General features: G+C 40.8%; 1 protein-coding gene across 3 annotated transcripts in view; it reads right to left on the minus strand.

Annotated features, from left to right (window-relative positions):
• FAM135A (family with sequence similarity 135 member A) overlaps window positions 1-27,463 on the minus strand; it is a 92,637-nt gene that overhangs the window by 57,745 nt on the left and 7,429 nt on the right. For 2 of the 3 annotated variants that reach the window (XM_069851426.1, XM_069851424.1), the window contains exons 1-3: window positions 17,379-17,393; window positions 17,152-17,237; window positions 13,484-13,604 (exon numbers count right to left, since the gene is read on the minus strand). In XM_069851426.1, coding sequence (XP_069707527.1) covers window positions 13,484-13,560 — 77 coding nt within the window. In that variant the 5' untranslated portion in view covers window positions 13,561-13,604; window positions 17,152-17,237; window positions 17,379-17,393. Of the gene's footprint in view, window positions 1-13,483; window positions 13,605-17,151; window positions 17,238-17,378; window positions 17,394-27,463 lie in introns of those variants that run through there. The other variant, XM_069851425.1, reaches the window with a different exon arrangement.

A 27,463-nucleotide genomic window follows, 5' to 3' on the forward strand; every position in this document is an offset into this window, starting at 1 on the left:
CAAATACTCTATTTCAAATATTGCCACAAATGCATCAGAATTTTCTGGAAACCTCATAAGTTGCATAATTGTGCCAAAAGGCAAGCCAGGCAGTGGCACACAGATAAGAAGCAAAGAGGAAAATTAGAAAGGGCATAAAATAAGGTATAAGGGAACAGAAATGAGAGAATATAAAAACACACAGAATAAAGCACAGGAAATGAAATGCTGATTCTTGAAGTGACAAATGTAAAAAGAGAATGAGTTAGACTTTTTCCTTAATTTTCCCCACCAGGATAAATGCACAGTTGTCCATAAGAATTTAATCCTACCAAACCCATCTGGGGCCCACAGACTACCAAATGGCCACCAACGAGTTACAGGGCTTATCTAGATAGGGAATTATTTAATACAGGTACAGAATACACAGAAAGGTTCTTATCTTGCAATCACTTTGTACTAAGTACTTCTAATACGGACCACGCTATAATTGTGGGGTTTCTATCATTTAACAAATCCTTCTTCAGATATTCAGCAGCAGGAAAATTATTGTGCCCAAAATACTTTATCTAAAACCTTTTCACTGATCCCTTCTATGAAAAACACAGGTATTTTCCAGTAGCTAATATATTTTTATTAAGATAAATAAAACAAAGGGCAAACTTAGAGGAAATAGATAAAAGCTTCCCATTTATTTGAAAGCAAGTTTTCTTGAAAGTGAATTACTTAGAAGTACCTTGAGTGCCTATGGCACACTTTAATTCTGACTAAATAACAGTTACGACACAAGAAGTTTGATGAGAACTATTTGGGAGACTAATACCTCAAGTAAGTCACAGCAGCTAGTTATGAAACAGGATTAAATACATAAGACAGGAGAAAGGGGAAAGTAAATGCAGCTGGGAACTTTGCCTTATTATTACAAAAGCCTTTTCTCCATGTTCTTAGCACAGGCAGGCTCAGACACAACTCCTGTAGTGGTTATGAACATTTATTTAGAAACCCGAAAGAGGAATACTCTCAAATAAGTTTTGGGGTTTTTTTAAAGAGCCATATAAAAATAAATCACTAGATTAGCTCTTACCCAATCAAATAAATCTTAACTTCTATTAGTTTATGTTTATAGTTTTAGTTCCCTGTTTATTTCCTGTCATTACTGAAAGGAATAACAGGGAAATCATATTAAATCTCCTCTTTAAATTACAACAGCTCCGTGAAGCTTTTCTGCAGGGTTAATGATTTCCCATATTCCCTTACATGACAGCTTTCTAACTCTATTTATTTACCATGAAATTATTTTTCGCCTGACTTATCGTTTCAGCATTGTTCAAGTGTTCAAACACTGAGTGGCTTGAACATTTCCATTTTCTGGGGACAAAGGTATGGGACATGGGGTTTTCCTAGTAACCAGGGCCATAATTTTTCAAAGTTTCACCCCCTGCAAACACGCAGCAGTTTTTCCTCAGACACATCATAACAAGTTATTTTTGAAAACAAGCTTTAGCAAACACAACAGATGGGTGACCAGAAGATAAGTCTGACAACTCATTTTCTGGCTTTTACTGATCTTTGCAATTGTTTAAGTTTTGCAGCTGTGTGATTCTGTTCCTCTTATCTGCCAGCAAACAAGCGTACAAGCCTTTCAATTCACTTTGCGGCTTATTTTACTGAAAGGCAATCTCTGTTTCAATAGCAAACACATCACGCATTTAACCAGAGTGGAAGTTCAGGTATCACAATGAAAACTGTTGCAAAACATCATGACAAAAAATCCCGTATGAACTGTGGAACATGAGGTAAGATGCATCAAATACAGGTCACTACTCTTACTACTCTTATCCTTTACCAGGATCTTCATCTTTTCCCCTGCAGAAAAGGGAGTCACGTTAGCTCCTCAAGATAAATTTTTTGAACTAGATCCCTATAGTTTCAAATAACATCCTGCTCTGAGATGCTATTAGGACCCTAAGAAAGAAAAACAGTGTTTCAGAATAAGAAGCATCTACCTTTTTTTCCTTCAAGCAACATGCAGTTTCATGATGCATTTAAGTCAGCTTAAGACAGTGCTGTCACCTGTAGAAGCAATTTGCAGTCCCAAATCCCTTTTAGATGTTTTTGCCCTTCCTCAAGCAGGTTCTGACGTCGCAGCAACTGCATGGTAAATCAGATCAACATGCTCATCCACTTAGAAAAAGAAAATAAGACTCCAGTAGGGGCTATTACAGAAGGCAGGGCTGCACAGCCAGGGGAAAAAGTGAGATCGTTCCCTTCAGTGACATAATGTGGGCTTAGATCAGGTTTTGCTGCTGGTGGGACTCCACACTCAGAAAGAATGTGAAACGGTACTGCCACTTCCTGTAATTTATTTTTTTTCCTCAACTTCAAGAGTTTCAATTCCAAAAAGACTGAGAGAAGCAGATCTGCTCATCATGTATGCATTCATTATTAACATAAATTAAGGAATAATCTCAGAAAATATTACGAGAACAATATTAGATGCAAGCTATGAAAAGTTAGCAGTGGAAGTCAAGATCTGTTTCCCTAAACTCCAAACTTCACATTCTTATTAAGATGATCCTAAGTGCTCATGAACATCAACAAGTAAGGTGAACATTTCAAGATTTGAAAGCAAGATATTCCCAAACACATCACTTCTGACCTCTTCATGAAAATGAAAAAGTCGCTGTTCTTGGACAGACTTTTTATTTTTGCCTCCTCAGAGCCATCTCCTACAGCAAAAATATCTTTGGTTATATTACACCTATCCCATCCAGTACACGGCAGCAAATATACCCTCAGAAAAACAAAGTTAAAAACCCAAACTTGCAAGAGTTAAAGTTCTGATACGAGTTTAAACAAACTAAACAAATTACTTGGGCCCAAACAGACTATGTAGCCAACCCCCTCTTCCTCCTACTAGGTTTCACAAGCTGGACACCCTGAAGACATACAGCGCCCACCGAACCAGTTCAACAAGTCTAAATTGCTTTTTTAAAGTCAACATTTTGTCAAAGACTTTTATTTTGAGAAAACTGTAATAAGCATTGCAGAAAACTTCAGAAGGCATCCAAAATAATTTGAAATAAACTGTATGTTGGAATGTGTTCAGGAAACGTAGGAAACAAGGACTGCTAAAGGAAAGGCACGCAAAAAGACTGCAAGATGAAAACTGAGAAGGGCAGAACATTATGATGGGGAAAGGGAAAAAGTGCCTACAAGCAGCACTAACCATAGTAACAGGATGGACATACAGGGATGATCATCAAGGTGGTCTTATTTACTTATTTACTGCATATCTACACTGAGGAGCCTCAATCTTTCCATGGGCATTGGTATCTGAATCCTTGTGAGGCTGAGCTCCTGCCACTGCTCACTATAAGCAGGGATCTGCAAAAGTGACTGAAGAAGAATCCAGTTTCTCCTTTGAGAGTTTGAAACTAGGGGGTCTCTGCTGCTCTGGATGTCTGCAAACCTCCCTTTCTATCACCTAAGCTATGGAAAGGGACTTGGCATTCTGGGGGTGATTAGGGTCCTTCCCCCATCAAATACCAGGGATGGGTCCCTCTGTCCTCTGCAGCTGCCTGAGCCCTCCTCTTTGTTGCTCATGCAAGATGGAAATCCTGCCCCTCCTTAGAACAAGGAAATGCCAAGAATAAAAGAATAAAATACCAAGAATAAAAAGTCTTGAAAGTATACTTTTACAAGTACAGTATATATAGGCTTCTCTTGTAAGAAGCCAAGCTGAAGTTCTGTTTTCTCCTTTTCCTCTGCCCTGTCCCCCTAGACACTGATTCTGGCCCCTCTGCTCAACATTTCGCCCCCTCCCCAATCACACCAACACATCACTTGCAAACCAACGCTGCCAACTGGATCAATTCAGCAGCCTGACTTGGAGCAGGCTGCCACAGCAGCTCAGCCAGCACAACCACTAGAGCCGTGCGCCGCAGCGGCACCAAGCAGCCAGCAGCAAGGAAGGAGGGAACTCTGCAGACTGGCACTGCCAGACAAGCTCAGGATCTCCCCGTGAGAGCTTAGGGAAATTAGAATTGACATACCTTGACGTCTGTCATAACTCTGTATCCTACGGGCAGGGATGCCAACTGAGATGAACACAGAAGTTCAAGCAGAGGTTTTGTTTCACAACATACTAATCTCTGGGCTGCTCTCACTCAGCAGATCATAGTGACATAGTGACCTCTCCATTCAAGAGATGACTTCCTATCATGGAGGATGGAACTTTTACAGACATTTCTCTCAGAATTTTTTTTCCTGTGAGTGGTGAGGAACTGGCACAGGCTGCCCACAGAAGTCCTGGCTGCCCCGTCCCTGGAGGCGTTCAAGGCCAGGTTGGATTGAGCTCTAAGGAACCTGATCCAGTAGTACATGTCCCTGCCCACAGCAGGGGAGTTCGAACTAGATGATCTTTAAGGTCCCTTCCAATCCAAACCACTCAATGATTCTGTGATTTGGTCCAGCATTACACTTATACCATTCCAAACGCCATCTGGTGCCAGAAGTCAGAGAAGACTCCTTTCTTCTGGTGAAAGAAGAAACATTTTTAAAGGCATGTTAAAACTTTGCAAAGAAACAAAGTTTATGGATAAGAACAAACATGATGCTCCAGTCTGGAGTATCCCTAACCATTTGGAGGTGTCTTGAGCTTCTTTCCCCACTGTCAACAGGAGTCAGAATCTGGGAGAGGAAGAACAAGGAGAAGGGGATAAAATACGATAAAAAAAAAACAACCAAAGGTCTGAGAAGTTACTTTACATGGAGTACAGCAATTACCTTAAGGAGTGAAAGAGGAAGGTATTTTGAAGAGAACACCTGACTGAAGTGGAGGCAGCAAATCTGTGTCTGGTGGTGGAACTGAGCCTGGTTTCATTTTCACATAGAGCTATGTGCTCTCTGAAGTACGTGATGATCCAGTAAACTGCTGTTCGTGATACAGACAGAGGTACACATAAAGACACGATTAGATGTACGCGCAGCAGAAGAGATACAAAAAGACACCACACCAGGAGCTTCTTTTGTATCACAAGCAGTCAAGGCTTTGGAAATCAGAATGCACACCTTCCTCCCTTCCTTCCTTCCAACTGCTACAGATGGCACACTCCCTTAAAGAGCTAACATAGTCACCTCTGCTGGAAGTATTATGTGTATTAACCAAGCACACCTGAACAAGACAGAACACTTGGGAATGACAGACTTTTCTCTGATTTTAGCTACCATCACACAAGGACTGGTCTGAACTGTAAGCCTAAGCAGAAGCTATACGCTTCTGCACAAGAGTGTTAATCCATGGAAGAGTCTCAAAATTATCAATTTTAATGCCTAAAGAGACATTTAACACAAAGTTAAAACTGCTACTGCTGTCACATGCCATTCCAGACTACTGAAATCGGTAAAACTCAGATTTAGAAAGAGAAGGTATGCACTCAAGAAACCATTATTCTGATGTCTTCAGTTAACATTCACTCCTACTCCACCCTCATGCTACACACAGAAGCCAATTATATTCCTCTATTGATTAAAAAAATGGGCCTTCTCAGAGAAAATCCTTTTATACTCCATACTGTCTTCCACTGTCATTTACTCCCTCACTAACGAAACTCACTGATCAAGTTTCTGCTGACAGTCTTCATGGCAAAGCATAGAATCATTGAATGGTTTGGGTTGGAAGGGACCTTGAAGTCCATCCAGTTCCAACCCCCCTGCCATGGGCAGGGTCACCTCCCACCAGCCCAGGCTGCCCAAGGCCCATCCAACCTAGCCCTGAACACCTCCAGGGATGGGGCAGCCACAGCTTCCCTGGGCAACCGGTGCCAGTGCCTCAGCACCCTCATTGGGAAGAATTTCCTCCTAACGTCCAACCTAAATCTTCCCCCTTCCAATTTAAATCTATTCCCCCTGGTCCTATCACTGCATGCCCTTGTCAAAAGTCCCTCTCCAGCTTTCTTGTAGCCCCTTCAGGTACTGGAAGCTGCTCTAAGGTCTTTCTGGAGCCTTCTCCAGGCTGAACAAGCCCAACTCTCTCAGCCTGTCCTCATACTAGAGGTGCTCCAGCCCTCTGATCATCTCCATAGCCCCAATCATCTTTGTTGCTGATGAGCAATCTTTACTTTGCAATGTGAATTGGTACCTGGTCTTACATATACAAGACACATCTTTCTTTGATCACATGAAGAAGCAATTACAGAGACACCTCCCACCCAGATAGCATCCTCCTTTGAGGACAAATTACATAAGCTGTATCACAATTACATATAACCTTGCTGTCACACAAAACATCTGCACCTATCACAGTGTTGTCAGCCTCCAGCAAGACATTGAGACGGCACTAATTACATAGCTGAGCTCCTCATTTATTTGTCCTTAAAAACGTGTGTGCATCCACTGTTGAACTAGAATCAGAAACTGATCCACTTAAAAAAAATAAAAATAAAATTGACAGAAAGTTATCTGCATTATTTTTCCATGAGAAACTATTCCCTTGATTTTACAGGCCAGCCCTCCAAATCTTAAACACGTATTACTGCTATTTGTAGTTCTGTAAAACTGCAAGTTTAAGAACAGAGCTCGTCTTGCAACTGTTAGACAAATTTGACAGATTTTTCTTCCCTTTGTAAAGGCTGAATTACATTAAGTAAAGATCACAGTACAATACTTCAGAAGATAAGCTACATGTCAGAAGACAATTCACAACGTTTATTTCCAGAAGCCTATGTCATACAGAAACACAGTTTGAAAGTGTATGTGGGTTGTATGAATTAAAAAGAAAAACAAAAAGGTGAGCCTGAATGTTCCTTGCTCCTTGAGTGTTTGTTATTTGATCATATGCTAACAACACAAGATGTTAGCAGGGGCTATTTCTTTATTTAAGGACAAAACTTTTTCATTCCTGATGTAGCCAGGAGAAAGAAGAGCGATCCTACTCTTCAAATTTTAATTTCCTCTCAATGAATCATAAAACCAATGTAAACAACTCACTTGATCCAGTAAAATATAACTTTTCATATATGACATTATTTCTCATGAAATTACCGTGTAATCACAGGAAGACTCATTAAAATTCATGCTCTGATTCAGTGCATTTTCTTTTGCGCTACATTACACAACCACACACAGAGAAGCATAAAATGTCAATGCTGCTCAGACACATCAGTAAGTATCAGCACATGGAAAAAACCACTAATCTATGGAACAAAAGAATATCACAAGGCTAAATTTCCAGCAGTCTCCGAAGCTTTGACTTTCACTGGGACTTAGGTTCATAGACAACTTAGCACTACTGAAACCTAATTTGAGATAAGATTCACCTCCAAAAATATATATTAGGTTAGAATCCACTGAAGTCTCTTCTGTGGAAGGTATTTAGTAGTCTTCTTGCATCTGTTAACCAGCATTCATAAGGCAAAACCATTTTAAAAAGTGTGGTAGACTTACATTACTAATGTAAACTCCTGATGTACCTTTGGAAGAATCTTTTAACCCAAACCAAAGCCAATAACATATAACTAGACACACTGAGCACAAATGTCAACCTGCAGCTATTACAAAGAGCTGGTGTTAAAATTTTGTTTTACTTGCATCATTCACAGTCTACTTACAAATTTACATTTAGCTGAAATAACCAAGTTCTGTTTCTGAGGCCCCAAATGAAACAGCAGATATTCAACTTCACAAAGAAAACCGCTAACAAAGAAAAAAGACAAAGAACAGACACAGAGACATCACTATTGAAAATCATCTAAATCCGGCTTTGGCGAATTGTGTCCCCATGTATATACTGACAAAATAACAAATGATTAGTGCCAAATAGCAATTTAACATTGAGATTATACAAACACACAGAGGTAGGGAAACCACAGACTAAAGCTTTTTTCAAAGCAGACCCTGCAGTACTTTCAATAACCACTCAGAAATGCTCAATACATTTATATCTCAGATCACGATGTTGGCACATACGAAACATGAATGTAAATGTGAAGGGTAAGCATCCACAGTCCACAGCAGAAAAAGATGTAAGAGGCATGGTAACAATGGCTTTGAAGAAACAGCATTGTAAGTATCACTCGCAAACATCAGGAGGTGGTAGCAGGAGGCAGAGCAGAAAGTGTTAGAAGTAAACATCCCACACTTCCTTTCCAAACACTGATAAAATTGCCACTGGTTTCCCACAACCTCCCACCTGCACAAACTTCTAAACATCAGGAAAAGACAGGTCAAAATCACACTCTCAGGACATCATATATTCTAACTGCCCATCTAGAGCTGATAACACTACCACTAGCAAAAAAAAGAATGCGATGCCCTAAGTGCATATAAAAATGTTTCAAGAGAACATCGTTGTCATCCGTTCTACATTGGAAAGTGATTTTCATTTTAGTTACATGAAGCAAGCTGGGTGACAAAGCATTAAAAGGTTATTCTCATTAACGATTATTATAAGTAGGCAGAATAAACCTTTCAGTAATAAACCTAATAAATTAACTAGCTGTCTGCTGTGGAAACAGAAAAGAGTCTTTATGCTAAAGGACTTACCGAAACATAAGAAACAACATGTGAATGGTAACATCAATAGAGAAGCATAGTGACACAGACATAGAGTTTGACAGTGTGCCAAAAACTGATTTCAGTGATCAGCTTCTGTCCAAAGATATTGACCAAACTGAAAAAAAATTTACTCTTTCCCATTTCCAGCACAGAAAGCAACATTAAACTGATCACACACATACAGAAATCCTGGCCTATGGTCAGTGATTCTCATCACAGAGAAGCCCTTTATATCTTAAGAGTTCTCAAGCCAATGAGACATTTTTTTTTTGCAAAAATATAAATGTACTGAGCACCTAAAAGAGAAAAATCATTATGAAAAGAGGAATCTCCTAGTTTGAAAACTGAGTAAGTGAGAAACACAACCCGACATCACAGCTCAGCTGCTGTCAGGAGTACAGCAACACAACATGGCAAGACTGGAGACCTTGCTTTTCCAAAGCATGCCTGCTGCTACACTCTGGCTCTTACAGCTGGGATGCAACTGGCCTTCTGTTGCCACAAGACCTCTCCAGTTCATGTTTAAACTCTTATACACTAGGGCCCTCAGGTACTTTTTCTGCAAAGTTTCTTTCCAGCCAGTTTGTCCCCAGCCTTCACTGACTTACGGGGTTATTCAACCCCATCTGGGGGACCTTGCATTTGCTTTTAACTTGATGAAGTTCCCATCAGCCCATTTCTCCAGTGTGATTAGATCCTTCCAAAGAGCAGCTCTGTTCTCCAGGGTATCTAACCATTCCCTATCATTTATCATTCAACAACTTGCTGAGAAAGCATCCTGTCTAGGTTGTGAATCAAACCACTGAACAGTACTGACCCAGTGTCAATCTGTGATGGACACCATCAGTCATCAGCTGCAAGCTGGACTTTGCACCACTGAGGACAACTCTTTCAGCCCAATCATCCAACCAGTTTTCCACTCAACTCACTCCCTGCTTTTGCAGTCCACATCTCCCCCGAGCTATGTTAAGTTCCCTTTTCTATTTATAAAAGGTAAGCACCACCAAGCCCAAATCAAACTGGAGCTTTTATAAGCTAAGATAACAAAATAGCCTGAAGCTTCGCTATCTCAGATCGTCATTCTCACAGGTCCCAAACAATTACATTTCTTCTACTCATTCCGTCACACAATACTCACACATCAACCACTGCTTGGGCAAAAATTCCCACGATCGCATCTTACTAGTTCAAAGGGAAAATTGTATGAAGTCTTACTTGAATGCTACAACAGATGACAATAAAACAACAGAGCTACCTGGAGCAAGCTGGGTTCTACGCAAGTGGCACAGAGGTGTAAGAGAATGTAATGAAATAGCTGTATTAGATAAGGATAACAGCTCTTTAACTAAACTACCTAACTCTGCAACTTACAGCTACAGTGCAACTGCCAGAAGCAGCTAACTCCCAGAACCACCACAGACAATAGGTACAACCCTTTTTGAACCAGATGAGCGACAGGGAACTACACATGCAAGTCTCACGTATTCGAATGAAGTGTCTGCTCTGTGTGTGTCTCTTCACTTAACACTTCTCTAAAAGCAAAGAAAATACACAGTCTGATTTAAATGGTCAGGTAGGAGATTAACATAGTTATAACAGTAGGCTTGAATGGCTTTAAATTGGAAGGGGGAAGATTCAGGTTAGAGATTAAGAAGAAATTCTTCACGCTGAGGGTGGTGAGGCACTGGCACAGGTTGCCCAGGGAAGCTGTGGCTGCCCCATCCCTGAAGGTGTTCAAGGCCAGGTTGGATGGGCCTTGAGCAGCCTGGGCTGCTGGGAGGTGTCCCTGCCCATGGCAGGGGGTTGGAACTGGATGGGCTTTAAGGTCCCTTCCAACCCAAACCATTCAATGATTCTATGAATCAAATTTAATCTTGAGCGAAATACTATGAAAAATTTTGACTAAGTCTGCATGACTGGTTGAGATCAACAGAGTGGTTTTGAGGCACCCCCCAAATGATCCCAGTTTGTTTCACGCTGGTTCCGTTCACTGATAGCTTTCCTTGTATGCAATGTAAATGTCTCCTAAGGAAAGCTAGAAAACTACAGGCTCTGATTTACATGTCACAAAATGCACCTCAGCCCCCAGGGGGCAAAAAGGTCTGAACCAACTACTGGCATGAACAACTTCAAAACACACTCACGATGCAAAACATCTGGTCCAGAGGATGAGATTAAATCTAGTCTGAAGTAACCCTGGAATCACATAGATAGAGGGATGTCAACACCGCTTCTGGTAACTCATTCCTAAAGTACCAAATTATTTGTTAGCGTAAATATAGTCCTAAGTGCTTCTGGCAATAGTGTCACTACAGATACAGACCCAAGAAAACATGCTACAGTTGGATGCAATAGCTGTCAGGTTCTTCAAGTAAGTATAAAACCAAGATGAGATAATAATGGTTTTAACTGGATATCGTGGACACAACAGAAAGGGAAGCGGGGTGGGGAATGTGCCACAAATTCAAATGACCAAACCGATTCAGTTCATATTTAATAAAAGAGACAAAAGACTGACATGTAAAAATACATCAGGATGAACACTTGGACTAATAAAGTAATTCAAAGCACAGGACAAAACTGATAAGAAAAACAAACAATTAAAAACTGATCAGAAGGAAAATTAGGCTTGGAATTATGTGGTCTCCAGTAATCGAAAGACTGAGAATCTGAGCTCACTCTCCATCTAAACAGTTTGGATAAAAATCTACTAAGTTTCGAGAAAGAGCTTGATCAGGTTGACCTGATTACTTGCAATAGTCGACATTTTATTTTACACAGTTCAGAAGGTCACTGCACTTCTAACACCATGAGACAGGCATGCTAAACCGGGTAGGGTTGAATGCACACAATCCTGAACAAGCTCAGAATACAATCAATTCTAGACCTAACTTTTAGGGAGAGAAACCATGCTAAACACCGCTGTAGCTCAAAATAGGATGCTAACAATGAAACTAAAGATTTCCTTTTCTGCTGATTCAATCCATCATTCAAAGGCTCCTCCAGCAATGTAAATACTGCATCCTGTCTCAAATAAACACAAAGTATTTTCCCCTAGAAAAACATTAGAACTTACCCTAATTGACAGAAATTATTGCAACAGTAACATTACTCAGTTTTTTGAACTGTTCTGGAAGCTTCCTCTCCTTCCCAGCATTGCTTTCTAAGGGAAAGTGCACAGAGCTAAAGGATCAGCTTGAAACCAGAGAGGTAGTATCTACTCATGTCACTTTTCTCGTTATGTCAGCATTCCATGATTCTGAACTTGCTCTGTGCATTTACTGCTTTTTAAGGAGCAAGCTAAAAAGAAACATGCCAAGAAGAGCACTAGTAATTATACTGCTGTGCTTTGCTTCTCTACCACCATTCTGAGGAATCATTTGAATTGTAAGGTTAAGACATCCGAAAGAATTTCTTCTCTTCAGGCACTTCTCTGTCAGAGCTAACACGCTGCCATATTCTACCCTTCCCTTCCCCAACAATTTCAGAGATTGAAAATGGCAACAGTTTAACAGACTGTGCTTTTTTGTTGAAGTAATCAGAATATTCTCAGTGTTTTCCCAGACCTCTTAAGCCTTCCTTAATCCTCCTCTTCCAATTAAGAATGAAATTACTATTTTCCCTAAAAAGGGGACATAGACAGTTTGTTGCATGAACTTTGACTGCAAATGGTAGCAGCCAGAATGGGTAATCAGCCCTGTCAGTACCAGCTTCAAGTCAAATGCAGAGAAAAGCTAGCTTTAACAAAATGTAGATGAAAACTAACAGTAATGTGGCAAAGACAGAGGCTAGCTAGCCAAAATATTTTATAACTGTATTTTATGCCTCTTTCTCCCAACCTCTTTTGCAATCCTACCTGTTTTTTGCATCACTCTTTCCCAAAATATCCACCTCAGAGGGTTAATACCAGGTGGAGAAACTATATATGCATCCCAAAGCAATACAATTTTCTCCTTACTTAACCTTCATCAACTCACCCTGTCAAGCCACACTCCCCCTAATTCTACCAAAACCAATAACCCCCTCATCATCCACCTTGAATTATTACAAGATTAAAACAAAGAATGCATTTTCTTATTACTAAAATATTTCTAAGGAAAGTTATTCTACAATGTTTTGGAAAATGAGCAATCATAAATCAACATTGAAATATATATTGTTCCCTGTCTGTAAACACTGACACAGCCTCAACCAGATTTATCTACAACAAACATAAGAACTACAATACTGAAACGTATTTTTACTGTAATCTGTTAGAAGATTGACAGAACGGCAAGGTGCCACAATGCTAGACAACCAATAACCTCTAATAATTTGAAAATAAGCTGTAAAGGATTATGTCCTACATAGCCACAGCCAAGGAGGAACTTAGAAAGTCATCTGGGGACAATGAGATAAAATCAAAAAAAAAAGAATGTGAAAAAGCCTTCTACAGAAAGCAGGTGAAGTAAGTGGAGGTCAGGAGAGTTTAACGACACAGTATGGAGTCCTCTGTAACTGTGGAGGCACAGCAGAACGTGAGGAGGAGAGAAGCTGGTGTTCTCCACTGCCAAACTGATAAATGAGTTAATCAGGGCAGCAACATTTCTAAAAGATTCAAGAGAAACACCTATCATATTTCAAACAGAAGGGATCACAAAAAATTAAAATATGAAAGGGTGAAGGCCTGGATGAAAATACAAACTACCCTCCAAAGCCACAGAGTTTTCCTTTTCTCCAATTAGACAATAAATATTTTATTACAACTTAAGTTTTTGGCCAAATTATTTAAGTATTTTATTTTAATTCTGAGAAAGTATAAGCTTTTCCAAAGAGGAATAATTTTTTTTTCAAATCACTTTAAAAGCAGTCAATAATACACGAAGCAACACTACATGACAGTACCCATTAAGGTCTTTACAACATCAGCCATCCGCCACGGTAAAGTCTGAAAGAACGCACTACCTACCCTCTTTGAAACAAATCCACATTGAAGAATTTGTGGAGCTCCACGGAGAATTCTACCATAGCCTGAACTTCACTCATGTTTATGAGGATGAAGAAGTCAAAACTTGCCAGCACCTTAGTTACTGAAAACAAAGAGAAAACAAACTTTTTAGAATACAAGCCGGGAATGTGGTCCTTAAAAAGGACAATGCTATGCACAATTTTGCACAGCTTCCTTAAATATATAGGCCCTGGCTTAAAGAAGAAATCCTGCCCACAATAACTTCTATCTCTGTTGCGAAGGCATCAAATGTTATCAGAGAAGTATCACAACACAGCATCAGCATAATACAATCCTGGCAATTACTGATACCTCTGTGCTGCAGCTCTGCTCTGGTACTTGGCTGGAGAGAGGGAAAAATACTGCTGTCAAGGAGAAAAAGAGCATAGTCTGCTTCCAGCCCTTGTTGAAGCAGAATGACCGTGCAGGCAGCAGTGCCTCAACTCTAACATGAGGACACGGACAGCTGAATTACAGTGTGGCAAAACAGCACAGAGAAAGTACCTGACCAGGTCATGCAGGACTTCAGATGGGAATTCTAGAGGGAAGACAGGAGTTAAGGTCAGCAAAATGCTCATTTTTAGTCAGTCTTTGTTAGTAGGAAAGTGTTAATTCTCACTGTCCTCTTCGCAGCCACAGACTGGCACATTCCTGCTTATTTACAACTGCCTGCTGATACTTAAATTAAAAACCAGAGTTCTGCTGTTTTTCCTTCAACAATACCAACTAGATTAATAAAACAGACTACACTTTCTGCAAACACTTGTCTTCAGGCTTCCCAGTTCCAGCAAGAACTGTCTGGTTTGAAAAATAAGCAAACAAAAAGCCCTAAACCAGACTAACCTTCATGCACATTAGTCCATCTGCTGGGTTTGATGCAGAAGCAGTGAACGTTATAAAAAGCTAGCCTGGCTGAGGCTTGCACGGATTATGAGGGTTCTTTGTTTCTGAAATTTTGAACAGGCATTTGGGTGTTTGTGAAGCAGCAAGCGGTACTACTGTGACAGAAACACAGCAGCTGCCATAAACAGTCATCGCCACAGGCAGTATCAGTCACCTGAAAGTAAAGCTACCTTTAGGGGTTATGTCCAGCCTACCAACTAAATTATCTTGGCATATGACTCAAGATAAGATTTATCTTTCTGTACTCACTCTTAAGAAGCTGGAAGGCTTCAAGCACCATAGCACAGGTCTAGATTTTTAACTATAAACAAGAAGTTAATTCTGACCTTGGTTTAACAGACTCTGCACGCACTTTACATAAAAAACCAGAAACAGTGGGTTACTGAAGTAACAGGGGACAGAACTCTGATCAAGGGCCATTACCGCAAGATCAAAACTACAGCATCTAGATGATGCTATTAACCCAGCTCATCTAAAAATTCTCTGATCATTCAAATTTCAATCAAGGGACTTCATCAGATTAACTGAATGATGCCACAAGTTTTGCTACACTGTGCAGTGTTAGGACTGCCACCGATAATCTCTTCCACTGCATTGTCTGTAGGATTGTGTAGGGATGTCCTCAGTGGTCTGTAAAGCTAGACGTTCTTCACTCTAATTCTGTGGGGTTGCCATACTGCATTACCTACAAAAATGCAAGAGTATCTTCTGCAAATGGAACCTGACTTGCCACTGAGAAGCGATCCTAGATTCGCCCTTGGCTGCTGGACAACACACCTTGTGGGTTGTGCACAAAACCTGTGTTGAAACTGTCCAATACCTCAGAAAAGAAGTCACTTTAAAACACTCAGGAAAAAGCGAGAGGACATAAATAGACAAAGGATGCCACAGGCATCCTCATCTAGCTTGCATTTCGATCAAACTCCATTTTCAAGGGACAAAGACAAAACATGCCTCTGACTCCCCAGCACAGTCAGTGGCACTCTCTGTGCCCCCAAACAGTTTGACTCTGTTAAAAGAAGGGAATATTGTTCCTACAGGACCTGTTGGGCCAAGCAGTCACTCACAAATGCTTCAGGGTCCCTCAAGTGCCCAGTAGAAGAACTCAAAAAAATCCAGAACTAGTTCAATTAGACAAGTTCAAAGGTTCATTTCATGAATGAGCTAATTCAACAAAAAAAAAGCTAGGAGAGCCACATCTTGCATTACTGCCAAAAGGGCTGTCCAGTGAACTTGTGGTATTTCTGTTGTTTCTAGCACAATTCTAGACGGGGCCGCTCCCACCCTCCTCTGTCGAGCTGACTTAGCTTCCCCAGCCAGCCCACTAAAATCTGCCTGGGCAGGCAACCCCTGCAGACTGAACACAGTGTCCAGCAAACACAGGCGTGGGCAACACAGCACCACATTTTAATCTGGAAACACAGCCCTTGTTCAGTCCTTGCTCACCAACGATATCTGGAAAAGCAGCACTCATGCCTTGCTTTAGTATCAGCTGCAAACCCAGTAAGAAATATTGAACCACAGTTCACAAAACCATGCATCCAGAAATCAATGTTGCATGCCACTGCAGGGACCCGGGATTGCAATCTATCACCTGACCTTGGAGGGTGTTTTTTTCCTTGCCAAGCATCAGCTTTTTCCACGTGCACCTTAACCTGGGTGATGGGGAGTGTTCACTGGCATAAACCAAATCGCTACTTTTCTGTCAAAGTCTTTCATATCAGCACAAGGGAAAAAAGTGTCCTTTGAATTACACAGTGATTAAATATTTTAAAGGAGAAACTCAGACTTCGAGAGTATCTTTAATTTTTGTTCACTAATTGTACAAAAAACAACAGAAAAGGTTCCCCTCATCTAGAAGTATTTATTTGCATAGATTCCATTCAAATTTACTTCACTAAATTCAATGACATTAAGTGTCCACAACTCATTTTAATCCTTAATGAGTTTATTGTTGCATTTTAAAGCATATAATTAGCATTCAGAAACCAAGCTATTGAACTGCATGTTTGTTCTGTCTGCCTGCAAAAAGCACAAGAATCCTTCACTAGGAGCTCTCTGCATATGAACAAAAGGCTAATGCAGCATGTAAATACATATTAGAAGATCTAATAACAAATGAGAAAAATACACAGGTTAGAAAAAACAAGACAGTTTCATAACTTTTGGTATCTACTGAACATTTACAACCTAAACAGCATTTCAATATTCAAAAATATTTAAGACCTGAGACAGAACATCTCCAATAGCTAAAATGTCAGTTAAAGCCACTTGATCCTATACTGAGGACCAAATCCCCACTTTCCTTCACGCTTCTGGGGGGTTTATTTGTTTTCTTAAGCTGGAAAATCTGCTACATATCCTTGCCAGTCCATGCTGTCCCCACACTAGCCCATCATCTTCTTTAGTCTAATCTTTTCTGAGGCCACAATACAAAACAGATCACAGGATGTCAAATTCTAAAAGACCATAAGGAAAAAAACGATTCTTGATTATGTTGTGGGTTTGTTTTTTTTTTTTAACATTTTGGCAATACTTCACAGCAGCTGCATCAGAACACCCAAAATACAGTGAAAAGGCAGATGGAGGTACACAGAAACCTCCCGAATTAGCTCTGTTCTCAGAGAAAAGATTGTGTAACAGTGCCATTAAGGCAGTTACCTGCACTGGGAACTAAAAGACAATGCTCCAAAACAAAACCACAGTATGTTCAAAGAATGTCTTACCTCTACTGGCAAATACTCCATCTTAGTATGTTTATTAACCAGTCTTCCAGTTCTTCACTACTGCTGTCAAAACCATACTGCTTGAACTAAAAAACAAAACAAAGAAAAAATGTTTTACTAAGAGCAATATCTCTAGATGTTTCAGTACCATGTTCACTCACTCTTATCCTTTGTCCCAATCACAGCCCCTATAATGTCCTTTCCAACCATCAGACATGAACGCCTACCGACATCCTCCAATCTGCCCTTGGTTCTTGCACTGCAGTTTTCAGCTTTCTGCCACTGTAGCAGTCTGACACCTATTTTTCCAAAATAAAGTAAAAAAAAAAATAAAAATCTCTGCATGAAGCCCATGCTCTGGCAAAGCTGATGTTGCCATGTTCAGCCAAACCATCCCTGTCTCCACCACGGAATTCTAAAATCTAGCTCCCAGAGGACTCTGGTACGCCCCCAGCCACCCCACTGCTTCTCCCACCTCCAGAGAGACTCTCGGCTCACCAGCAGCAATGCAGCGATGAGGAGGTAGGAGGATATTCTGGCCTGAGTCATCAACTACAGCTCATGCCCCCACGCAGTCCTACAGAGCTACCAGGGAGGAGACAACGTACAAGAACAGGTCAGATGAAACTCCCCTGGGAAATCTCATGTCCCTTCTCCTCAGGAGACAAAATTTAGAGGATAAGGGAGAGAGCACCGAGACTAAGAACGCACTTTCTTTTAGCAAACATTACAGGCACATCAACATCACCTAATAGTCTGTACCTCTCCTTGAAACTCCTGCTAAACCACTACTCTAAAATTGTTGAAGTAGCAGTCTCTCTCCCCTGTATTCTTAAATCATTTATTTTTAAAAAAAACCCAAACCACTCTAAAAAACAAGCAAAGTCTCCTTTTTATCTGATGACCTTTAGATTTCAGCTACAAAGAGAAGAGATTGCTTAGTCATCCCTTCTTGAAAGAACTTTGCCTGTACGTTTGTTTCGGAGAAATATCATACAAACACAAAACCTATCACAGCTTGTGCAGGCAAGCCATGAAACCAAACTGGTTTTGCCTTAGCTTCAGAGACAAGAAAACAGAGAAGGTGAAGTATAAAAAGAAATACATTATCTAGAGTTTTTTACAATGCACGGCATGTGTGATATTACATCTTTGATACCATAAACTACTAATAATGTCCTGGTGAAGTCCTGACACCATAATGCCACATCAAAATGTCACCGACATTTATTCCATTTGTTTGACAATGCAACAAAACCTGTGTCATACCAGTTCTCTTTTAAAACCAGACTACATTCTTTCTCAAAAGAGAGACGAAACACGTGAAATCCTCAGTACCTGAAACTGTTGTAGCCTTACATTCAATGTTTTACACTCGGTGGAAATCAAAAGCTAAAATACAGAATCCTACTAATGAAAATGCAACAGAATTTTTATTTTCCTCCACTTTTCTTGTAGCTGCTCATTTAATACAGTTTCCAGACAATTTTTTTTCTTCTAAGTTGCTGTAGGATCTTTGTAAACCTTCATTCATGACCTTTTTTACCCCATCCTCTTCTCCTTTATGCTCAGAGATCCAGCACCTGTCAACACAAATTCAGCCACCATCTATCTCTGTGCTGATGACTCACAGGTTTGTCCTCCCCACCTGAGAACTGTCTTCAGTTCCAGTTTTAGCTGCTTCTTGGACACAACCTTCAGCTGAAACTCAATGTGGTGAAAACAGAGTTCTTGACCTGACCTGCACGGCTATTCGCAATACCTACTTTCTGAGGGTGCACAACAACAGTCTGACTGTAAACTTTGACACTATTTCTCATTTAGTTTTCTCTGGGTTCTTGTAGACTTTGGCAAGACCACACAAGATCTGCCAAATTTTTCTGAACATAACTAGAAATAAGTCTGATCTATCCATACAGCCAAAACTCATCCAAGCTAACCTCCTCTGTTGTTTTAATTACTGTGAGGCTGAAAAAGCATAATTCACTGCATATATTAGTTCAGCACAGTCCTGCAAAGAACCAGACTGTTATTCTGATCATCTTACCTCTCTCGGCATCCCCTGCAGAGAGAGCCTGGTCTACTACATCAAGCACAATCCTCTAGTCCTCCTTTGAAACCCTTTAGCAGCTGTGTAGCACTGGGTATCACGGTTCTCTGGTTGGAGACAGAGCCTCCCAGCAATACAAATAAACCCTGGCTCTTCGTAATTAAGAAGGTGAGGGGGTAGAAAGGAAATGCTAATTGAATCTCAGATTGCATAATCATGACCTTGTAAAATAGGGAAACAAATGAACACTAACCCCCCTCCCCCAAACAGGGACATCTAGGATACTTTATTCATTATCCCAATTTTAAAAAGGTAGCATAGCCACCACTCAGAAAAAACCCAACAAAATAGCCTACTTTATATCAGGATTTTTTAATTAAATTTTTTTAATGGCTTCACAGTTATAAATAATTACATGACTGTAAATAAACACAGTTACCTAAATATAGCTAAACAACAACCTAATTATATGGGGTCAGGGAAAAACTCAACGACTACAATTTTCTTCTTGCCCGATTCTCTAGGCCTAGACTGCTTCCCAGACAGCCATTAGAAGGTTTCATTCACCATTTCTAAAGCTAAAGCAAGGTATCGATGATATTTTAATGGGCTAAATATACAACCAGCCTAATCAAGAATTAAAATTCAAATTTTCCTACTTTTTGCTTTAAATTTAGCACCAATATCTCATCCTCTATGCAGCACACCGATAAAAACAACATAGTCAATACTCTGAGCTGACAACTTGATTATTCCCACTGAGCATGGAAGTCATTAATATCTTGCATTCATTTCTTTTCTTTTCCCCTATTAATAGATCATGTATGTTATACAATAATTCATCTTGAATGTTTATTAGGCTTCTTCCCTTCTACCCTAGCACTGTTCTTTGTCTGTCTGACAAATGACATGTTATTTCTAAGCTGCTTCATAACAAAGTTTACCATGAAAAGTTCTGTGAGCATGTTTCTTGGACACAGCCTTCAGCTGAAACTCAATGCGGTGAAAACAGTTAAAAGCTTCCCTTCCTACCAACGTGCCCTTTCCTCTCCACCACAATAACCCCCTACCTTTTATGGTCCCTTGACTAGCCATAAGATCTGCAGGTACTATAAAGTTATATCCATAGCAACTGGCCAGCAGCTGCTTGGCATCTGTGAGGCTGCACCTCGAATACCATGTACCCTCACTACACGGAAGGCATTGAGGACTTGGAGCCATATCCAGAAAAGAGGAACAAAGCTGGTGAAAGGGCTGGGAACCGGGGTTGTTAAACCTAGAGAAAGGGGGCTGAGGGGAGACCTTATCACTGTCAACAACTACTTGAAAGGAGGTTGTGGAGAGGTGGGTGTTGGTCTCTTCTCCCAAGCCGCAAGTGATAGGACAAGAGGAAATGGTCTCAAGTTGCACCAGGGGAGGTCTAGATTAGACTACAGAAGAAATTTCTTCACTGAAAGGGTTATCGGGTACTGGAAGAGGCTGCCCAGGGAGGTGGTTGAGTCACCATCCCCACAGGCATTTAAAAGAAGGGTAGATGAGATGCTCAGGTATGTAGCTTAGTAGTAGACAGGTACAGTTGGACTTGATGATCTCAAAGTACTTTTCCAACCAAACGATTCTATGATTCTATGAAAACAGATCACACGCTAGCTGACTTCTATATTTTTCCTCCAAGCATGGGCACTAATTTGAATGCCTCCTCTCTTCAGCCACTAATTTACACTAAACACAAACTTAATCAGCTATGAGATCCCTTCACCTCTTCCACATTAGGCTGAATTGAGCAATGATTTCAACAGTAATTTGCAAAGAAAGGGGAAACAGAACATGATCAAACCAAATGGAATGTTTTAGTTGCCTTTTACAAGGATTTATCCTAAAAAGAAAACGCACATTTAAAAAGTTATTATTAAAAGGGTATGAAATAACTGGCACAAACGTGACTACCTTTGAGTCAGAACCAGCAAAACACAGCATTCTGATGAAGAGCAGTGGCAGTTCAGGATATGTGCTACCACATTAAGCCAGTGATTTGTCCCTCCTGGGTTCTGTGTATCAGCCAAGTGAGAAAAAGGAACTAAATACTACTGCACTCTCATGCTAACCACCAAGCAGACTGAAGACAGTAAACTGGCAGTTAAATCATCCATTCACCATCAGCCTACCTTAACAACAATGATGAAAATAAATACCTTTAGTTAAAGAAGAAGTAACGTATTTAGAAATACATCTTTAAATCAATTACTTTTTTTTTTGCTTACAATTTTCGCAATCAATCTATTCTTATCTAACAGTCTATTAATAAAAGCAACATGGAGGGGAAGAAAAATGAGGTGCTTCCTCCGAACACTTAATCAAGTCTTCTGTAATTTTACATTAAAAACATATAATGATTTTATAATAATATACATACATATAAAAGTTGCAAGCTGTGGCATTTTGGCTTAAAGAACAAATTGCATAGCTTAATACATTCACCTGCAAACGATCGCAAGAATTTATCAAGGATGTAATAGGTAAGAATTAATATAGAAGGAGAGTTAAGCTTACTAAAATAATTTGATTCTGCCCAACTTAACAGATTATTCATGAAGTATTAAAGGTCTATTTTAGCATGCTTAAAACATACTTCATTTTCCAGCTTATACAAAGGAAGAAAAATACCTCTTAATTCCATGTCCCAAGCAATGCCATTAAATGAAAAACAGCCTTCACGTGGATGGATGAATTTGGCATTAAAATGACTGCAATGACTGTTAATGTCATTCTACCATATTTTACAAATCAGAAATTTCCCAAAAAGCCATAGAATCACAGAATACTTTGGGTTGGATGGGACCTTTAAGGCCATCTAGTCCAACCTCCCCTGCAGGAGTAGGAACATCTTCCACTAGATAAGGTTGCTCAGAGCCCCGACCAACCTGACCTCAACTGTTCCCAGGGGTGGGGCTTCTACCACTGAAAGAAGAGATTATTTGTTATAAGTTACTAACCTATTATAAGTTTGAATATTATGAATAGCTTCTGTGATTTTAGAACTAAAATATAGAATTAGCTTGAACAATAACTTCTAGCTAGCCTGCGCTTGGATACTTATGCTTACATAAGGAATTTCAACAAAGCTGCAGTTAGAAAGAATGGGAAAGAATGTGACTGTAGCCAATTAAGCCAGATAACAAGGACTGGTGAAATGATAAGAGGAAGAAGAATCAGCTAGGACCAGATGCAAAGAGATGCCCAAAAGTCTAAGCGCATGCGCAAGAAGTAAAGTTGAAAAGTTCAACGTGACAAAGATGACCTGCCTTCATCCCCAAAGACCCTCGTCGACCACTACCACTAGGAGGAGCGCATGCACAAGGAGGAGGAGATAAACATTAATATTCTTGGAACTAATCTTACTAATTCAACCCACTTCTCGGAAAAGTCATGACTATGTATACTAACCCAATACATATGAATAATATAGCTCAATAAAAACGTGGCGGCTTGGACACCTGGTGTGCAAGCTTGGAGGAAAAACCTCCCTTGTACCCTGTGCACAGCCACATACCTACACCTAACTCTAAGTTGGGCGTTGTTATTCCGTGAGTTACCACCTCTCTGGGCAGCCTGTTCCAGTGTTTCACCACTCTCATTATAAAAAGATATCTTCCTTATATCTAGTCTGAATCTGCCCTCTTTTGGTTTAAAACCATCACACCTTACCCTATCGTGGCAGGCCCTGCTCAATGGTTGTCCTCGTCTTTCTTTTAAGCCCCCCCATTAAATACTGAAAGGCCACAATCAGGTTTCCCTGGAACCTTCTCCTTTCCAGGCTGAACAGTCTCAACTCTCTCAGCCTTTCCTCACAGGAGACGTGTTCCATCCCTCTGATCAGTTTTCTGGCTCTCCTCTGGACCTGCTCCAACAGGTCCCTGTCTTTCCCGTGCTGAAGGCTCCAAAGTTCGGTGCAGCTGTTGCAACTTCTCTCCCGCCCCAAGCAAATTTATTAAAAAGGAAAAAAGTAAAAAGCCCTGGTTTCAAGAGAAATGAAAAATAAACCTAACTGTACATGCTCAGTAGATTATTTTTAACAGGTAATAATTCTGTATTATTGTCCTCTGTCAATAAAACAGAGCATAATTCACACAGTTGAGTCGTTGTTCCAATACCTGCTCTGAGGTCATGGTTTGACAAGACAGTAAATAGAGTTTAAATGTGACAGGCTGATTTTGTATTGGAAGGCTTTATACCAAATAGTTACTGTGTTTCCTCCCACAGCAGGCATTAAGTCAGTGCAAAAGACATATTGTGTACTTGTATTAACCTAAGAAATGTGATAATTTGCCTACCTGATCAAAGTTGCATTAGGAGATAATCTGACAGTAAATCTGATCCATGATCAGTGGCCACAAAACCAGTTCCTTGATGCGCCCTACACAGAAAACCAGCAACTCCACTAGGACTTTCATACACATATTAGTTATTTTAGAAACACATGGGATTGCTATATCAAGTCCTATTTCATTTTTTCAACACATAATTTTACCAACCTAATATAAAGTAAGCTGATTTGGGCTGGCTTTACAGTACCACATCTTTAAAAACATAGACCTTGATTTCACCTTTTTTTCCTGTGGTTTGGTTTCCAGTTTCCTACCATTTTAGCAAATCAAATTGAGACCAGCATTACAGCACGTAACTTTAACTTAAAAGTTTGATCTGTTGATTTTAAGTGCAAAACCAAAATCTAAATATCTAGAACTATAAAACATTTTCATCTTGCCATAATTTCTGTCCACTGTTTTTATTCAATACTAGCCAGAGAAATGTCGTAGATTCTTATTCTGTTCTTCCCTTGTTAATGATTTTCTGACCATAAGTCTTCTAAGACCCTCAGATGGCACCTTCAGCAAGTTATTTCCTGCTTGCGTCCAAACCAAAGGTGAAACATATCTAATCTAATAAATTTACCAAGCCATTACCAAGTCAAGCACTGGTTTTACCACTCTATCTTTCATGTCCCCCATTCTCTTTTCTACCTGTGAAGCCTAGAATAAAACAGACCTGTCTGTCCCAACAGATATAGCAGCAGAAAAACCAAGCAAAAATCGGAAAAAAAAACCCCTCTCAAAACATCCAAACAAAAAAAATCAACTTCCAAAACAAAATTAAATCATTCTCCACTTCTACTTGTCTGTCTTCTTTGAGAAGGGACTAAATAAACATAGTATGTAGACTACTATGTGTGCACAAATGCTCAGTAAAAGAAGTTTCTGAAGAAACAAGTGTCAGGTAAAGAGGATGCTGATCTGCAGTGATGGACAACTGTGATGACAGCTTGAACAAACTGAGCAAAGCTCAGCATATATGCTACAGGAAGAATGTATGTCAGTAAACATCATAAGAAAATAGCACACTGTACATTATCAGCAGCAGAGTCTCTAAAGGATTTCCCTCTGTTACCCCTGGAGACTTGCTGCCACCTACCCCGCAAACAGCCATCTCTGCGATTGTGCTGACAGTTGTGGGGGCCACAAAATCCACCACCACCAAAATAAACCCTTAATGGGTATTTTGGAGGTTACTTTATAAGGGTTTGGGGCTTGTACTTTCATATAAACTGGAACACTTCACTGATTTAAATACAGAATGGCTCCACAAACAGCAGCACTGATGCATCTGAAAAAGCATGTCAATATTAATATCTAACCCCAAAGAACTGAGCGAAGGGCATGGCAAGAATTTAAGCCAATTCTGCCTGTAGAACTATATGAAGTCTTCCGTATCAGCAACAGCTTCATAAGTTTCTGCCCCAGGTGCTCATCCCATCTTCACAGCATCTGCACATCGCCCCCGCTACACTGCCAACACAGTGCTCGTGGGACAGCATTTTAAAATGAATTAGCTACCATTTTAGAATAATCTATTTCTGCAGGGCTTGATCAGATCGCTTCCTTATCCTGTTTCAAAGCACAGCTCCACAAATAGCAGTGATGGGGAAGGGAAGGTGTGTGGCAGTGGGACCCCACGGCGTCTCTGGCTGGCAGTGCCCTCAGTGCACCTGTCTCCTTAAGCCACAGCTGTGGTGCTGCAAAGCAAAGAGGTTTAAGTGGCAGGCCAAGAGCAACTGTCCCTTCTCATGGCCATTCCCGAGTTAAAATACCCTTGTGCTCACTTTGAAAGTTGAAAGAGGACTGTACTGCTCCCCCTTCAATGAAGAACACAGCCCCAGAGCTGAAGCACCAGCCCAGCCCAACCTCCACACAGCACGTCCCACTCCTTCCTCACAGGTCCAGCTTCCCAGGGAGGAAACTACACACTTGGGAACCTTCCTTGGCAACCTAGACCAGGGATATTTCTCTCCTGAAGGAGTCACTGGATGCTGTAAAGCTGAGCAGCTTCCAGCAGCTCTTGGTCACAGCAAGTCCAGAAGTACGCTCTGCTTGCGGAGCTGCCAACTGACAGATCCAGTTGTCAGGTGACAGGAACAAACTTTTGCTGAAGAAGGGCTCTTCCACTCCCTGTCACGAAGGAAGAGAGAGACAGACCACCCTGATCACCACAGCCTGCTCCACTCCCACGCCCACCCCAGCCCCACAGGCTGCCACCCTCACAGAGCTGATGCTGCTTCCGCCCTCACCGCAGCACCAAAGTAGAAGTTACTCAGAGAGTCCCTATCAAACAGGCAAATATAGCAGCCTTATCAAATTCAAGTTTTGCTTTTGTTTATTTTGGGGCTCGAAGGCTTTATGCTCCTCTTACCTCTCCCTCCCCATGGCCGTTAACTGACAGAACAACACTGATGCCTGAGAAGCTACTAAAATAACTGAGACAAACTTAAAATGGCATAGCTCCATTCCTGAAATAACATATTCAAAATAAAACAAGTCTAATGATCTTCAGTAGCTTCAACAGGTAGACTTGAAGACTCCCATCAAAACAAAGCAGTAAAATGATTTTTGAGTTATCTTGAACCGTCACCATTGCTGCTTGAACAACTTTTGACAATGTTTTATATGGAACAGTTTTTGTCCACTTCTTTTACCATATAATTTACTTGTCATATTTAGTCAGAAATTCTGGTGTTAATGTTTGGTAACCATTAAGTCTCTTATAAGCTGCTTTAAAATATGCTACAACTAGAAGAATCAACACTACCTATTCATCAATGATATTGACAGCGAGATCGAGTGCACCCTCAGCAAGTTTGCAGATGACACCAAGCTGAGTGGTGTAGTTGCCACACCACAAGGACGGCATGTCATCCAGAGGGACCTGGACAGGCTGGAGAAGTGGGGCTGTGAGCACCTCATGAGCTTCAACAAGGCCAAATGCAAGGTCCTACATCTGGGTCAGGGCAATCCCCATTTTCAGTACACACTGGCGGATGACATGACTGAGAGCTGCCCTGCAGAGAAGAACTTGGGAGTGCTGGTTGATGAGAAACTTGACATGAGCTGGCAACGTGTGCTTGCAGCCCAGAAGGCAACAGTATCCTGGGCTGCATCAAAAGAAGGAGGCCAGCAGCATGAGGGAGGTGATTCTGCCTCTCTGTTCCTCTCTTGTGAGACCTCATCTGGAGTATTGTGTCTGGTTCTGGAATCCTCAACATAAGAAGGATATGGAGCTGTTGGAAAGGGTCCAGAAAAGGCTACAAAGATGATCAGAGGGCTGGAACACCTTTCATATGAGGACAGGCTGAGAGAGCTGGGCTTGTTCAGCCTGAAGAAGAGAAGACTCAGAGGAGATCTTATAGTGACCTTCCAGTACCTGAAAGGGGCTACAGGAAAGCTGGAGAGGGACTATTCATAAAGGCTTGTGGTGATAGGATGAGGGGGAACAGGTATAAACTGGAGAGGGGCGGATTTAGACTAGACATTAGGAAGAATTTCTTCACCATTAGAGTGGTGAGACGTTGGTTTCCCAGGGAAGCTGTGGCTGCCCCATCCCTGGAGGTGTTCAAGGCCAGGTTGGATGGTGCCTTGGGCAGCCTGATCTAGTGAGATGTCCCTGCCCATGGCAGGGGGGTTGGAACTAGGCCATCTTCAAGGTCCCTTCCAACCCAAACTATTCTATGATTTTATGATTCTATGCCCACATGCCTTAATGCTTCTGGTCACCAACCCAAATTCAGACCAAAATGTCTGTAGCGTTAGCTGACACTCAAATTCGTTTCAGAGCTATACAATGTACTTTCTACAGAGGAGGCTGTATCTTAAGAATACACAAAGTAAAATTAGCAGAAGGTAAAACAGAAGGCTCAGAGCTTCTGCCTCAGCA

This window comes from Phaenicophaeus curvirostris, chromosome 2, assembly GCF_032191515.1.
Source record: "Phaenicophaeus curvirostris isolate KB17595 chromosome 2, BPBGC_Pcur_1.0, whole genome shotgun sequence".
Taxonomy (NCBI): Eukaryota; Metazoa; Chordata; class Aves; order Cuculiformes; family Cuculidae; genus Phaenicophaeus; species Phaenicophaeus curvirostris.